The sequence below is a fragment of the Aotus nancymaae genome, unplaced genomic scaffold (genome assembly GCF_030222135.1).
Source record: "Aotus nancymaae isolate 86718 unplaced genomic scaffold, 86718_ANA_hifiasm-v0.15.2.pri h1tg000025l, whole genome shotgun sequence".
NCBI classification, from domain to species: Eukaryota; Metazoa; Chordata; class Mammalia; order Primates; family Aotidae; genus Aotus; species Aotus nancymaae.
This window is the reverse complement of record NW_026988438.1, coordinates 29,017,931-29,033,272: the sequence shown is the minus strand read 5'-3', so window position 1 is coordinate 29,033,272 and position 15,342 is coordinate 29,017,931. Positions and strand designations below refer to the sequence as shown.

General features: G+C 38.9%; 1 protein-coding gene across 6 annotated transcripts in view; it reads left to right on the top strand.

The window, feature by feature from the left end:
* ITPRID1 (ITPR interacting domain containing 1) overlaps positions 1-15,342 on the top strand; it is a 126,043-nt gene that overhangs the window by 46,985 nt on the left and 63,716 nt on the right. For all 6 annotated transcript variants that reach the window (XM_021674949.2, XM_012475146.2, XM_012475144.2 and 3 more), the window contains 4 exons: positions 6,588-6,639; positions 8,622-8,708; positions 11,011-11,213; positions 14,317-14,891. In XM_021674949.2, coding sequence (XP_021530624.2) covers positions 6,588-6,639; positions 8,622-8,708; positions 11,011-11,213; positions 14,317-14,891 — 917 coding nt within the window. The remainder of the gene's footprint in view (positions 1-6,587; positions 6,640-8,621; positions 8,709-11,010; positions 11,214-14,316; positions 14,892-15,342) is intronic.

The window sequence follows — 15,342 nt, the reverse complement described above, 5'->3', positions numbered from 1 at the left end:
CACTGACAAAATTATAAGCCCCACTGAGACAGGAATCATTTGTAAATTATCTGATTTCTCCAAAGTTAGTCAACAAAAGAATCTCGTAAAACATAATGATGGGAAATCCTCTCAAAAGAGGTGAGACTGGACCTAGTAAATGAAAGAGGGATATGGTTTTAAAAAAAACAAAGAGGCAAAGCAAGAAAAATTAATTTGCTGAAAGCAATAGCGGTTTGGACAAAGGCACAGAAATGAGAAGAAAGAGGAATATGTGCAGAAAAGCCTATGCAAGGTGATCAGATGAGAAAAATGGTTTCATGCTAGGGAGCAATGGCAGAAATTTTTCTGTTAGATTGGATGAGGTCAGGTTATAAATCTCTTAAAATCCTGAAAGATGGAATCACACTTAATGTCTTAGGATTGAGATGACACAGGAGTATCATCTCAGGTTCTAGTTCAAATGGATAGGTAGTTTTGTACCTGTGGTCTGGGCTGAGCAGCATTTTGACACCATATCTTGTTCACCTGAAAAGGTCATGAATAATTTGTGATAATGATTATTGGTAACTGTCACAGGTGCGGTGTTGAGGGGAGTTGAAGCAAGCATGTTACACATTTGCCAGCTCTATTATAGTGAGTTCTGAACTCTGTAGTGAGAAGTAGGACAGATGCAATGTTTTTCCTGGCAGTGGGGAGGGAGAACATGTTGGGAAGTTATGATGAACTCAGGCTTGAGGTGATGAGAGTTTACAATAAGGGTCAACAGTAGAATGGGGAGGACGGGTCAACGACATCTGGAAATAAACAGGTAAGTGGGTGAAAAAGAACAAAGCATCCCAATGAGCTTTAAGGTTTTGAACATGAGTATCAGCAGAGTGTAAAGTCTTTCTTTTAAATAAGAAGATAGGTTAATAATTTGCCGACTGAGACCAACACTGCTGCCTGCCTCTGCTATGTGTCCTAGTCATGCAGGAGTTAAATCTACAGAAAGCTGTAGAATGCTATTATTTCAGAGCCCTGCAAAAATGTAATTTGATTAGTCTATTGGACGATATTCCAAAGAACCAAATGTCTTCCATGAATCAGTCAGAAATGCTTAGGAAAACCAAAATAAAAAATGCTTTCTAAGCCAATAAAGGTGCTAATTAGTGCCTTCTGCATATCTAACTACATCTTCTCCAGTAATACATTTTGCAGGGTTAAGTGCGGTGTCTGCTGCTTCAGATGGCAGAAGTCCACCTAACAGTGGGGAGGGTGGCTGGAGACTCGAGTTTCTAAAAGAGAGTTAAAACTGACATTTTAACCCATGGAAAGAGTTGTATTGAATAGACTGGGAAAATTTTTTTTTCTCTCGTTAACTTTTCCCCAAAGCAACCCTTAGGAAACGTGGGGATAGTAGGACTTTTTTTTTTTTTCTTTCTCCCTCCCCAAACGCTCTTAGAGAGTAAAATCTGGTTTTAAAAACCTAACGAGGGTATCCTGGGGGGGAAAAATAGGGAAAATATCAACACCAAGTCACTAGAGAAGCCAGTATAGAATTGAGGAAGACCCAGCGAGCGGTCTTTTGTGGGGGATGCAGGTACACATGTGAACTACCTGTGGCAGCCTCAAGCCTAGTGCCTGCAGAGAACTGGGGAAATCTGGGTAACAGGAGTAGTTTGTCTGTCCTGCGATGGCATTCCCTAGGCATGAGCTTTCTGCTCTGATCAGAGGTAGCAGACTCAAATGCTTCCAGGAGCCAGACAGGTAACTGCTAATAATAGAAACAAGTGAAATAGCGACTGCAGAAAATCAGAGAGGACGTTGTTGCCTTCAACAGATTGCTGCCCTGAAGACACCTGGGCTGGGGCTGCTGGCTCTTCCAAGTTTTAAGGAAAGTCTAGCAATCCCAATCCCTGTGAGAACTGGCACGTGATGAGCCACCAGCTTGCACTTCTCCATTCAAGTTCATTATTGAGAACAGGCAAAGGGAAGCAGGAGGACCTGGTCCTGACAAACCCATCCTCAGGCCCCAGGAAATTTACCTTATAATTTTAACAAAATGGGGAAACACAAAACAGGCAATGAATAATAGTTTCATATTGCCCTGTGCAAGGCTCTCAACTGCCTGGATCTAAATGTTGGAAAAGCCTATCACTGCTTCTGCAATGATCAGGAAATAAACATACAGTAACACTGTGAAAATACCCCTCAGTCTCCCAGGACCTTGGGAGCCCAGAAAGTAAAATGGAAATCAAAAAATAAAACTAATTAATCTTTAATAATTTTATAATAATTTTTTAAATGAGGTTCATCTTGGGAGTTTAAAAAATCATTTTCAGTTTTCCTTGCCTTGGTTTTCTCCAAAATCTAAGCTTAGCAGCAGAAAAGGCTGTATGTCTGAATGTACTGTCATTAGACAGATATTTGTATCATTTGAAACAAGATCAAGAAGAAACAGTAAAGGCCAGATGTGGTGGGTCACTCCTGTAATCCCAGCACTTTGGGAAGCCGAGGCAGGCAGATTGCTTGAGATCAGGAGTTCAAGACCAGCCTAGTCAACATGGTGAAACCCACCTCTCCTAAAAATACGAAAAAAGTAGACAGGTATGGTGGTGCATGCCTATAATCCTAGCTACTAGGGAGGTTGAGGCAGAAGAATCACTTAAACCCAGGAGGTAGAGATTTCAGTGAGCTGAGATCACGCCATTGCAGTCCAGCCTGGGTGACAAAGTGAGACTCTGTCTCAAAAGAAAAAAAAAAGTAAAGGAGTCTGGTAGCTGTTTTGTACATCTACGAGAGTGAAATTCCAGTGAGGGGAGTCAAATATCCCACCTGACACCCTCTAATTATTGGTGACTGTTGGGCCTCACAGGATACTAGTTGTACTGTGGAAGGCAAGAAAGCCCTTTCCTTAGCTGGTTCTAAAACTCTGTAAGCCTTTCATATGTGTCATCAGACCAGAAAACACCCCACTGTGACCCAAACGGGTCCACTTTGCATGTTCGCTAGCAAACATGTTACTGTTAGGGACTTTTTCTCTTGGAGCGTGTGCTTGGTTCCCTGGCAACCAGACTGCACCTGATCAGGCAACAAGACAGAGGGCGTGGTCCATGGAGTGTGTCCACTAGATCTGCGTGGGCACTAGAATCCCTTCAAGAAGTCTTGGGTGAAGGGCTCTAAATTCTGGATGACTAGGTTTTCTGGATGACTCAATTTCTTCAGGGGTAGGATTTTTGAAAACTCAGCAAGGCTGAGCTGACTCTTCTCATCAATATCTGAAAACGGATCATTTCCTCTTTGACAGTTTGTGCAATGCATTGCGGCTACAAGGCCAGATCCCTGGCCTGATGTACACATTTATTCACACATTCTAGGAAACCCAGAGCAATAGCAGGCAAACAGGAAAGACCAAAGCAGTGGCAAGAATGTCAGCGCTGGCAGAATATGCAGCCAAATGTCTTAGAACTATGGAATGTTTTAGGTGAAAATAGGTGTTCAAAAGCTCTCCAGAATTATCTAGATGAGCTAAACTAGGCACAAATGGAGGCTTACTTTGTGAGTTACATGCAATTAGTAGATAGAAGTGTTGCTGGTAGAAAGGGGGCAGGAATAAATTTTTTAAAAATTGCTTGCAACAATTAATATTTATTTTATCTTCCATTTAGGCAACTTATTTAATTCATTGTGGCATCAAGTCATTACAATATGATTGCCTAAAAATTACACTGTGCTTGCATCTATGACATGATTAATAAGGTGGCAAATAGGCTTTCTCTCATCTGACAACTGCAATCAATTGGCAGTGGTTTTCTGAGTTTCAGAAGCTCTGAGACGGAGTTGGGTGCAGTGAGCGAGAATGCTGCAATGGATTAGCCATGCCTGCCTTGCTGAAAATTGGGTATCGAATCAAACTCCGGCTCCTGGAGGTGCCTCACTGGGTGGGGGAAGAGCTAAGTGGGAGAGCACTACATTCAGAGCAGCTCTTTTTAAGTCGATTTAAATTATTAGAATTTTGAAAAAGATTTTATATGATTGTGGAATTCCTACGATAAAACCTGGTATTTTAGAACTATGAAGGTAATGGGGAAAAAAGACTAGTGTTCTAAGTTCACTTCTGACTTGATGCATAAGTTTGCATCAAATATTCTATTGTAATTTACATAAATGTTTGTCACAAAATGTCACATAGAAAATTTTTGGAACATCACATTTATTTCTTAATAATGGTCATTCACTCTGATATTCCATCCTTGACAGTGGCTCCCTAGAACGTTTTATTATGAGTATTTATATATTTTCTTTATGTTTTCAGCTTCTCAAGTTTATATATGTACCAGCTTACCCTGTTTTTTTTTTTTTTTTTTTTTTTTTCCAAAAATCCACTCATGAAGTTTATTCTGAACAAAGAGTAGTAAATTACTCAATCTTATGTGATAATTCCGATCAGTTTGTCATGGTTTTCCTGAAGAATTGATAAGAAAGTGACAAAATTGGTAATGATGTCTGCCACGGGAGTAGCATTGGGAATGATAGCACAGAAGCCTTACATATTCCCACACACTATCTTTAAAATCCATTCTGTTTCTCACCTTGCCTGACTCTTATGATGAGTTACAATTGTTTTGTACAGCAGAGACATTACTGTATCTATTTTCTCACTACCTCTTTAAATTGTAGTCCTGTATTCTGAGTTTACTTAGGAATCCACTATTGCCAAGTGTGGTGGCTCATGCCTGTAATCCCAGCACTTTTGGGAGATGCTGGGATTACAGGCATGAGATGGGTGGATCGGTTGAGGCCAGGAGTTCCAGACCAACCTGGCAAACATAGTGAAACCCCATCTCTAAGATACAAAAAATTAGCTGGATGTGGTGTCCCATGCCTGTCATACCAGCTACTTAAAAGGCTGAGGAACGAGAATCACTTGAACCCGGGGGGCAGAGGTTGCAGTGAGCTGAAATTGTGCCACTGCACTCCAGGCTGGGTGACACAGCAAGACTGTCTTAAAAAAAAAATTTACTATTTACTTGCAAGTCAGTAACACATCTCCAGCCTTTATCATTCTAGACCAGTCTTCTTTTTCCATTTAACAGGGTCACTGTGCCTTTTGAAAATCTTCTGAAAACAGTGGGTATTCTTATCTCCACCCCCAAAATCTGGCATTCAGAAACAAATTCACAGGTACCTGTGGTCTGTTTCTAGACCCTCTACTCAGACAAGAACCCTAGCCCTTTATTCTCTTCAGTATTCTTTCATATGTTTAAATCATTCAGGATTGCTTTTCCAAAACGTCTCCTAACCTCTATTATCTTTCTTATGGTAAAAACCTTTATGTTCTCATAGAAGTACAGCGTGGCAACACTTCCTAGTTTCATACATGTCACACATTTGTGCCCAGGAGAGCAACGAGTAAGCCGAAATGAGAACACTGGTGAACTTCTGAGGAATTTGCCCGTATTCTAAGCACTTTCTTCTGCAGGTGTCAGGCACATGTCATATCATGATACTGGGTCTGAATCTTGCAGTGACCCCTGAATAAGCCTCTCTGATAGCCAATATTTATTTCCTCTGTTCTGTCTTCAGCACCACTATCAGGCAAATGAACATTCAGCATCATCTTTCTCACATTTACTTGTTTGCTCAAAAACCTTTCACGGTTATTCACGTCCTAATACATACATATAGACTCCTCTTTCTTGCTTTCAAATAAGCTACAAGACGCTCTGTTGGCAGTATGGTGTTATACAGAAACAACAACAGCAAGCTGTAATAAGTTGCAGCATCCTACTGGCCATGAGAAATTTATTTAATCTCTCTCAGCCTCAGTTTTGCTCTGTTAAGTGGAGATCAATAATATCTGTTTCAGGGATTTGTTGTGAGAATTACAAGAGATTGTGTGTGTAATATACTTAGCATATTGCCTGGCACCAAGTTAGTGCTAAATAAATAGTAAATGTTATTGCTGAAATCCATAATAAAGGTAAGAATAAATTCCTAGATGCACTACTTTTGACTGACCATGGGCTCATTACTAAACTTCTGTGAATCTCAGTTTCTTGTCTGCAAAATGAGGATAGGTTCTAATTATAAGGCTGTTGGAAGGATTACATGATACAAATGAAGGGAATATGCTTAATACATGCTGGGCCCTTCATGTATTGTTTTTTGCCTGTCCCCACACTTGCTTCACAACTTCCTGTAACATGAAAGAGCATCCCCAAATGCCCTGTAAGTGAATCAGACCACCCCTAGCACTCTGCTTTGCACTTACTATAGACATCTTTTTTTCTCTTTAAGGGCAATACCTCTTTTCCAGCCATCATATTCTACCCATTCTTAAAACTCCAAGACAACTACCACTTCCTCTACGAAACCTTTGCTGAATACTGCATTTAGCACTGACTTCCCTCTCTATTGAACCAGTACATTTCTCCACGTACTTGTCATACAATTTAGCCAGTAATTTCATTCTGTCTGTTCACTACAGAGATGCCTTATATTTCATGCCTATATAACCTGACATATGGAAATTCAATTCTACCTTGGATTCATTTGGGGATGAGAAAATCTTCCAAAAGATATAAGGAGATAAAGTTCCCTTCTACTTTTTTTTGTTGTTGCAGTTTCTTTGCATGAACAAGGGATGGTTCAAATGACTGTGAAAGACTACATGAGGTAGGTAGCAGAATCAGTGTAACTTCATAACAATATTTTACAGCCACACCTTTGCTGAATAAAATAGAAGTAGGGAAGTTTTCTTAATAATGCCACGGATCTTGGAATCTCAGGAAAGGTCATTAGTTTAGTCACAGTGCCTAGAACGTTTACAGCAGCCTTTGAGAGAAATAGAGATTCCTTAAATATCATAAAATTGTGAGTAAATTAAATCAAACAAATGTTGACGTGGGGGGAAATTTAATTAGAACATATGCATAAATGACATTCTACTATACTGCAACTGTTCATGAGGACCTGTTTATAAAACAGTTACATTCAATATTTTCATTTGGCTAATGCAATTGATTATCATTCTACTTACTGGACAACAAGATATACAATTTCCAATGTTAGGTAGAAAGCAGTGAGAGTCTCTTCATTGGAGGAAATACTAGGTGTCAAGTGTGGTGCCCAGAACACCAGCATTAGCATCATGGGGGAACTTCATAGAAATGCAAATTCCAAATCCTCATCCCAGACCTACTGAACCAGAACATTTGGAGGTAGAGTCCAGAAATCTGTATTTGTGCATGTCCTCCAGATGACTTTCAGGCACACTCTATTTTTAAAACCACTGGAATAGACTAGGAGCTCTTTCAGGTTAGGAACTCTGCTTCCTGTGCTTTCGTCACCCTCGCATTTTCCAGGAGAATTCCAACTAGTTGTAAACCAAATATGCAGTACTGCATGCCCCTGCTGCTACCAATGGACACCTAGAATGCTATTTGTCATAGATTTTTCTCCTACAGGATTGGTTGTTTTTGCTACTTATAGAATCATAGAGCTATAAGAGACCATAGAAATCTCTCAGGCAACTCTGATTTTGTTGAAGAAGAAAATGAGAGCCACGTTCCATGACCAACTCATGCTTCCATGGCTTACTAGAACAGTGACTCCATGTGGGTTCTCCTGGGACCCACGGGCAAGCTGCTTCTGGGTTGCTCTGCTGCACATCACAAAATAAGGTGTGACCCTCAAACAAAGAAGGAAAAATAAATTATGGCAAGCCTAATGAAAACTGAGTTGGGGCAAGAAGTAAAAGAATCTCTTTTGCCTTTCCTTGAGACTCAAGGAACTCAAGTGTCTGTTAACACCAGAGTTTTTGTTATCCAGAGAAACACACTTTCCCAACCTTACAGAACAGAAGGAATTAAAGGACAGGGCCCAACTATTCTTGCCAAATGTAGCTACAAGAAAGTCAGCAACCCAAGTAGGATAACTTGTTTTCCTTGGGAACATTGATATCTGTATTGTATTTTTAATAAATTCTAAATTTATGCCAACTGGCTATTATATTTGATGGGTCAAGATGTGATCCATGGTATAGCTGAGCTATAGATATAAAGCTGAACTATATCATGACAGGATTCCATTCTCTTTGGAAGCACTTTCAAATGATCTGCAATGCAGGCCTATTGGATAGTGATGTTCATTTTTTTCCAGTAAAGGAGTTTGTTAGAGTTGCATATGGTTGGCTACAGGAGCCCTGGAGTTAGCACTTAGAGAATGTTAGCCATGAGATAGGAATCCTTCACTAGTATGAGAATTAACGTGGAGTTGCTTCAGTGACTGCTGGAGGTACTTCTTTCAGCATATAATTTTAACTTCTTCCTGCAAGTTGGCGCCTAGCAAAGCTGTGTTCCTGAAAGGTTCCCCAATGATATGCCATCTGTCAAAAGTAAGACATTCTGCCACCTTCATAATGAGCACTATCGGGCACCTAACACTTAAATTCTCACACCTTCTGTAATACAACACTCTGGAAAACAGGAGCAGCTCCTCCACTTCAAGCTCTCTTCAGCAAAGGTGTGTCCATTTTGGGATTATTAGAAACTAAGAGGAAATGCAAATGTTTGCTCTGGAAGGAAAAGATTTACAGTGACCTCCCAGGAGACTATCTAAATCAACACATCTCATTGTTGGTATTTTCCCAACTCTAGATCTTTGCATCAGTTTTCAGAAACTCCCACCCTATCCAGAGGGACCAGTTTCAACTCTTGCTATTCTACTGCAAGTGTACCACAAAGGTATGTAATTTCCAAGTGCTTTTCATCCAGAGAAATCATTCTGTGTAACAATGGGTTTCATGAAATCATAAATAGGTGCTTATTGAATGAATGGATGAGAGAATGAATAAAAGATTTTCAAACCCCAACTTGCAAGAACAATATAAAACAGTTAGTAAAATTGGAAACAGACTAAATATCTGTCAATGGGGAAATGGCCAAATAAATGATTGGCCAGTTCATTTTACAGAATTCCATACAGTGATAAAAAGCATAGGTAGAGATATACATACTGCCTTAGAAAGATCTATATGCCATATTTTTTAAGACAAAAAAAAAGCAAGGTACAGGAAGGTACATAGAGTATGTTACTATAAATAAAACAAACAAGTGAAAACTATAAACTATGTATGTAACTGCATGGGAAGATGTCTGAAAGGGTACACATAGATTTAACTGAAAGAGGGTCGGGATTGGTGGGGGTAATAGCTAAGGGGAGTGAGAGCATTATGTGTACGATTATAATATTTTTTAACAAAGTGAGTATATCTTATGTATTTCTTCCACCATTAAATATCACTTAAAAAGTTAGTAATATTTTCGCAATGATATGAAAATATGTTTAATGACCAATCAATACTTATATTCTTGGTCAAGAGACTGAAGCCTTTGGAAAGCAGGAACTATGTTCATTTTTGTGCCATGGGTACCTGGCATAGAACCTAGAACATGACAAATATTCAATACATATATGTAAAAATGGGTAGGATAAACATTTGTACGATGAAGTCAATAGGATAACAGATTAGATCGTTCATGCACACTTTATATTTCTCACCAGAATTTTTTTCTTCCATCAACCTCTTTTATATTCAGGTGGCTGTGTCAGTGTAATCAAGTGATTGGCATTCCTGATTCCCCTGTTAATTCCATGATTAAGTTATCCAAATCGAGCCATCTCCACTTCACATTATAAGTTTCAGTAATCAGTTGCACTGCATAATGACCACAGTTAGTAATAACTTATTGTGTTTTCAAAAATGCTAAAATAATATATTTCTGATGTTCTCATCACAAGTGAGGTAGTGGGTATTTTTACTGACTCGATTGAATATTTCTACAATGTATACATAGATCAAAACATCACACTGTACTCCACAAATACATACAACTATTATTTGTGGAGTATAAATCAGTTTTTTAAAAAAAGACACAAAATAATTAAAGAAAAAAATAAAATATGAACATGATGCTGGTGGTATCTGGTAAGTGGACATCCCCAGTGAGCTAGGTACCTGTTGTTGAATGTGTAAATGGCTAAGTAAATGAATTATAATTAATCCAATTTAATTATGAAGTCATTAAAGTGAAATTAAACTATCTCAAATAGGCTCATTAGTATTGCATGTAAAGACAAAGCAAACAAAAACTTCAACAAAAGAGCTGAGCAAACCTGATAAAATCTTGTCAAAAGATCTGATTCCCATAGAGTTCATAAAAAGACTCCCACAGTCTCCTGAGTTAGCTTAGTATCCCAGGTAAAGTTCAGAGATGAATTGGCATACATAACTATTTATATTTATAAATATAACAAATATAGAATTGTAGTATGTATATGATTATAATAAAATTATAAATGATTTAGATATTTATATATACAAATCCAATTAAAAAATATATAATTTTAATAAAAATGATAAATATAATTTCCAGCTAATTGATGTTTATTGTTTAAAGTGCCAAAGTGGACCAGAACAAGTTGACAACAGCATTTTTTTTCTTAGCCAAGTACAAAAATAGTATAGAACACATTTTAATTCTACCTAGGGACTTACAATCATTATTTGTAACCATCAGTCCTTGTAGTTTGAATTTAATGATATCCTGATCTGTGTTGCTGAGGATGCCACAGACTGGTGCCCTTTTAAAATACCCTTCTTCGAGGCTACTGTTTGGATTTTTTTTTCTGTTTCATTTCTTGCCTTCAGTGACCACTTCTTTGTGGTTGCCAGTGCACTGCCTCTGGCTGGTGTCTATCCCACAGTCTCCCTGCCCTATCTAATTTACCATATGCCTGTTGTGGAATGGGAAGCCAGTTAAGTAAACTGATACCATTGGATGCAAAGTACAGGCAAGTGGTCCCTGAGTGGAGGTGCCAGTCAGTCCTTTAAGTAAGAACATAGGAACCCTAGTGAATCCACCATTTGTCTATTTAGGATCCTCTTTTCCCTCAATATCTGGGAGATTGAGTGGGTGAGGTGACCAGAAAAAAATGTGTTGGGTTAACTGTTTCTGTATAAAGATATTCATATTTTTAATACAGCATTCCTGAATGGCTGGAATTTTGGGAGAAAGATCCAGTGGAGATTCTCTTGGATCTGGGGTTTGGTGCTGATGAGCCAGATATCTGCACGCAAATCCCAGCCAGATTCCTTGGTTGTGGCTCAGCAGCCAGAGGTATCAACATCCGTGTTTTTCTTGAAGCTCAAAAGCAGCGAATGGACATTGAGAACCCCACTTTGTATGGTAAGCAAGGTCCCTGCGGCATTGGCATCTCAGCATTGGCAATGAATGGGCGGGGGGCCACAGTGTAGGTGAGGAGATTGTGTGAAGTAGCATGCAAACCCTCTATTCCAGTGACTTAACACACAAAAGATGGATTTCTTGGGCATCTTATATGTCATTGGGAGTTGGTATGTTTGGGAGAAAGGAGTATCTTTTGCTCCATGTTGTCCTCACTCAGGAATTTGGCCTCTAATCTGGAACCTCGCTAGTTGCAATGACAGGGAAAGGTAGAAATGGAGAACGATACTTAGCTCTTAAATCCTCTGCTTGTAACTTACACACAGCCTGTGTTGTTCACACTTCATTGGCCAAAATAAGTCACATAGCCACACCTAAGTCCGAGTGGGGGAATGTACAACCCTACCAATCGCCCAGGAGGAAAGCTGGCAGTAGTGGTGAGCAGCACTAATATGTACCATAGCCACATACCTAGGAGGCAGAGTAACCAGAATCTGACAAGGATTATCATGAATCATGAGGTGAAACCCTAGTTTCCTCATCTATAAGATTTAGAATACTATCCTTTACATCTTGAGCTATAAGTGATAGTTATTAATCTGCCATACCTCCTGATGTAACTATGTCTAAACCTTAGAAGAAATGAAGTATGTTGCTATATTTCTTCAGCTGATGTAATCTTTTTCTCTAGGACATTACTAAGAATGTTCTTGGGGGTGCCTGTACTGTGCTCAAATAATTTGGGGGAAAGATGCTTTGCTGTTCAATAGGTTTATTTACTACAGGATTGATTTAATATGCTAAGGTACGCTTTCAGTCTTCTAGGAGGGATGCAGTGCAGCATTTTAAAACCATTTAAATACAAAAGGCCTCTTGGAGAAGCATTGAGGAAGATCTTCTCTATAGTACAGAGTTTGAGGAATTCTGGCAGGGGAAAATGACAAAATTCTGATTCTCAAATAAATTATTTTAAACAAACAAATTCACTAAAAGGAAAGTCATGTGAGACAAAGTGTTTTTCTCAAGCAATTATCTGGAACAGGGACTTCGCTCGGAGTTCTCATTTTAGCTCCTGTTTCTCCCGTTTTCATGTGGGTAAAGTGGGTCTCAAAACTTCAGCAATGATATTATTTTAAAAAGAGTAGGTAAAGCTGAAGGTGTCGCAATGTAGTATTTCTTTACTTTTTAGACACAGTTGATGTTGTTCTTTGTTATATCCTCTTGCAAACAGCACAAAAATGCAAATTCTTTGATCGATTCTTTATTTCAGGAGAATAATAACACTTACCATATTTGAGTAGTGTTTGAGTTTCTATGAAGTAAACATTTCACAAATAAATTGGCATATGGATTATAGAGAAACTAGGAGTTGGCCCCTTATTCTGTGATCCCTGGTGCACTCATATTTCTACAACATAACACTTGATTCAAGGAAGCGGAGAAGGTCAAATATAAAACAAACAATAATAAAGCTAGTTGGCTGTTCAACAGATAGAATAGAAAATGATATCTCATTCAAAGTCAATACAAAATGTTTAAACTTGGGAGATGAGAATCAATTAGTCTATTGTTTAATCTACCCAAAGGCAAAAATAAAAGAAAACTCTTATCCTACACTTCAGACTATTGTGTTCTCTGAATTGACTTAACCAATTAAATTGATAGGTTTTGTCTTAGTCTAAATATAAAAGCCTGCTATGAATGGATATAAGGCAACTATAAAAGATAAATTATGATTCAATTGTACCCTCTGGATCACAAAAGAGATTTAGTTTCAACTACAGCTTAATGAAGGGGGTAAATGTAATGAGAATTATTCTGAAACATCCAGAACTCCCATAGTTCCTATAGGTCTTGGAAAAATATCACAGTCCTCTTTGAGAAATCTGTCACGTTTTTTTGGAGTAGAAAGGTGATTAGTCAATATTTCTTCTCTTAGGTAAATGAAAGAGGTAGGCACTGGCTCAAGAGAGTCAGGGACATTGCTGTGATGGTGCAAACACAACAGAGAACAGCATCCTAGCCCATCTATGTGGTCCTTGACCTTCGCTGAGTTATGCAACCCCGCATGCTATCACCGTGATTAAGAGAAGGCTGGGCAATACAAACAAAACATTACATTTATATTACAATGGATTTATTATCTTGAGACACCACAAATATTTTCCACCATCTTTTTTTCAAACTGGCAGTATGTTCTCACATTAGCCCTCGCTGCATTAGATCTCTCCCACATGCTAATTAAGTCAATACTGTACTTGCATATGGCCCAAATGATTGAGGCCAGATCATCCAGAAAGCCTTAACAAGTTGAGGAGCTGGTTTGTTTTGAAGAACAAATGGGTTTTTACATTAATGACTGTCTTCTCTGGAAAGACTGAAGAGAATATATTCCTTTCCTGAGTCTTGCTCATTTATAATCACCATTTTAACCACTGACACTTATATGGCATTGTGTCTTCACAATTTTGCTTTAGTGCTCATGACAGATGTGAAAATACATGAGAGATGAAAAGACTGACCATTTACTATGTGCCCGGCATGGGTCTAGCACTGTATATCTATTAATTATTTTATTCTGAGCTCAAACATCCAGTGAATGTTAGACCTGGAATTTGGATCCAGGCCTTCTGACTCTATATGCCATGATCTTTCCACACTCTCAGGTGAGAGTATGGATAGGGATAATAAAAGTGATGGCAGGGATCTACATGACATAGAGCTATGGAGAAATATTCAGGTAGCCTCATGCTGACAGCACTAGGTTCACTCTTTAATACATGTTAGATACAGATTCACCCATGTCTATAGTTTTTAATACTTAACACAAAAGAACTATAGGCATATATAAATCTGTATAGTTATGTGTGTTCAACTAAATATAAAAGCTGTTCACTTTCCCCGTAACACAGTAAAATCTCATTACCTAGGGAGATCATCTCCATAATAGCAATGGCATATACTGAGAAAAACTTGAGTTTCAAGAGCCTAAAGTCCTTCCCATCTTGAAAATTTTATGTTAACTGACCCTTCAGTTTTTACTATGTGAATATAGTTTCAGCAAAAAGACCCAGTCTAAAACTTCTGTGTTTCTTATGTTGTGCAGGCCGTTTCCGACAGCTGGAAATCCTGGACCACGTAACCAATGCCTTCTCCTCTTTGCTGAATGATGTCGGCATCCTGCAAAACACAGCTGAAGAGAAAACTAGAGGAGAAAGTGCGCAAAGAACCTCAGTGAGTGTGGCCAAAGAGCATCGCAGAAGAATGGGTAAGCTCTTGAGGAGAGCTTCAAAGCAGCACATCAGGAGGGACTGTAGTCCAGAGGCATCAGAGTCCCTCAAGATGAAAGATGATTTTTTTGTCCCCTTCACAAAACCATGGGAGTGTGGAGCAGAGCTAGCAGCAACCTCAATCAACCACAAGAAAAATCATTTATCTCAGTCAGTAGAACATCAGTCTCTCCAAGCCTGTGATGATTTGCTACCTCGTCATCCTCCCCGTGGTCTTCTGGGCAAGCAGTGGGCTTGCTCATCTACGTTGGCCAAGCAGGCTCCTCCTTCCTATGAGTCTGAGGGGTCAGTCAAGGGAAGAACTCAGAAGGAGAACGTATTTCAAACTAACAGGCTCAAGAGCTTGTCTCGTCTTCCGGGTAAAGGACCAGAGTCGTTTGAAATGGAAGAGGTCAGTGTTGCACCAATGTGCCCAACTTCCTAAGGGAAATAACCTACACCATGACACTCTTGTTTTCCAGCCCTGATTTCACCACTTCATCTTTTAATTCCTCAGCATTACATCTTAGTGTTCTGAGTCAGTTCAGTGATTTAAAGTCACTCTAGTTGCTTTTGTTGGAAATAAACTAGTAGGAAAACAGCCTTTGCTTTCTTCAATGTCTGTCCTTTTTCTTGCTCACAGTTGAGTCCATGGGTCATTTATGACTCTGGTGTTGCTTAATTGTTTTACATACCTCAGTATGCTTTTTATCTACTCTAACTTTTCGTATTTTATCTTCTTTGAGAATCAGTTTAACTACTTCCCACTCAGTGAAACCTGCCTTGACCGCTTCTCCTCTGTTCTCATGGCTTTAGCAGTGTGACTCTTTGTGTTAGAGATTGAGTGTGTGTCAATGCTATCT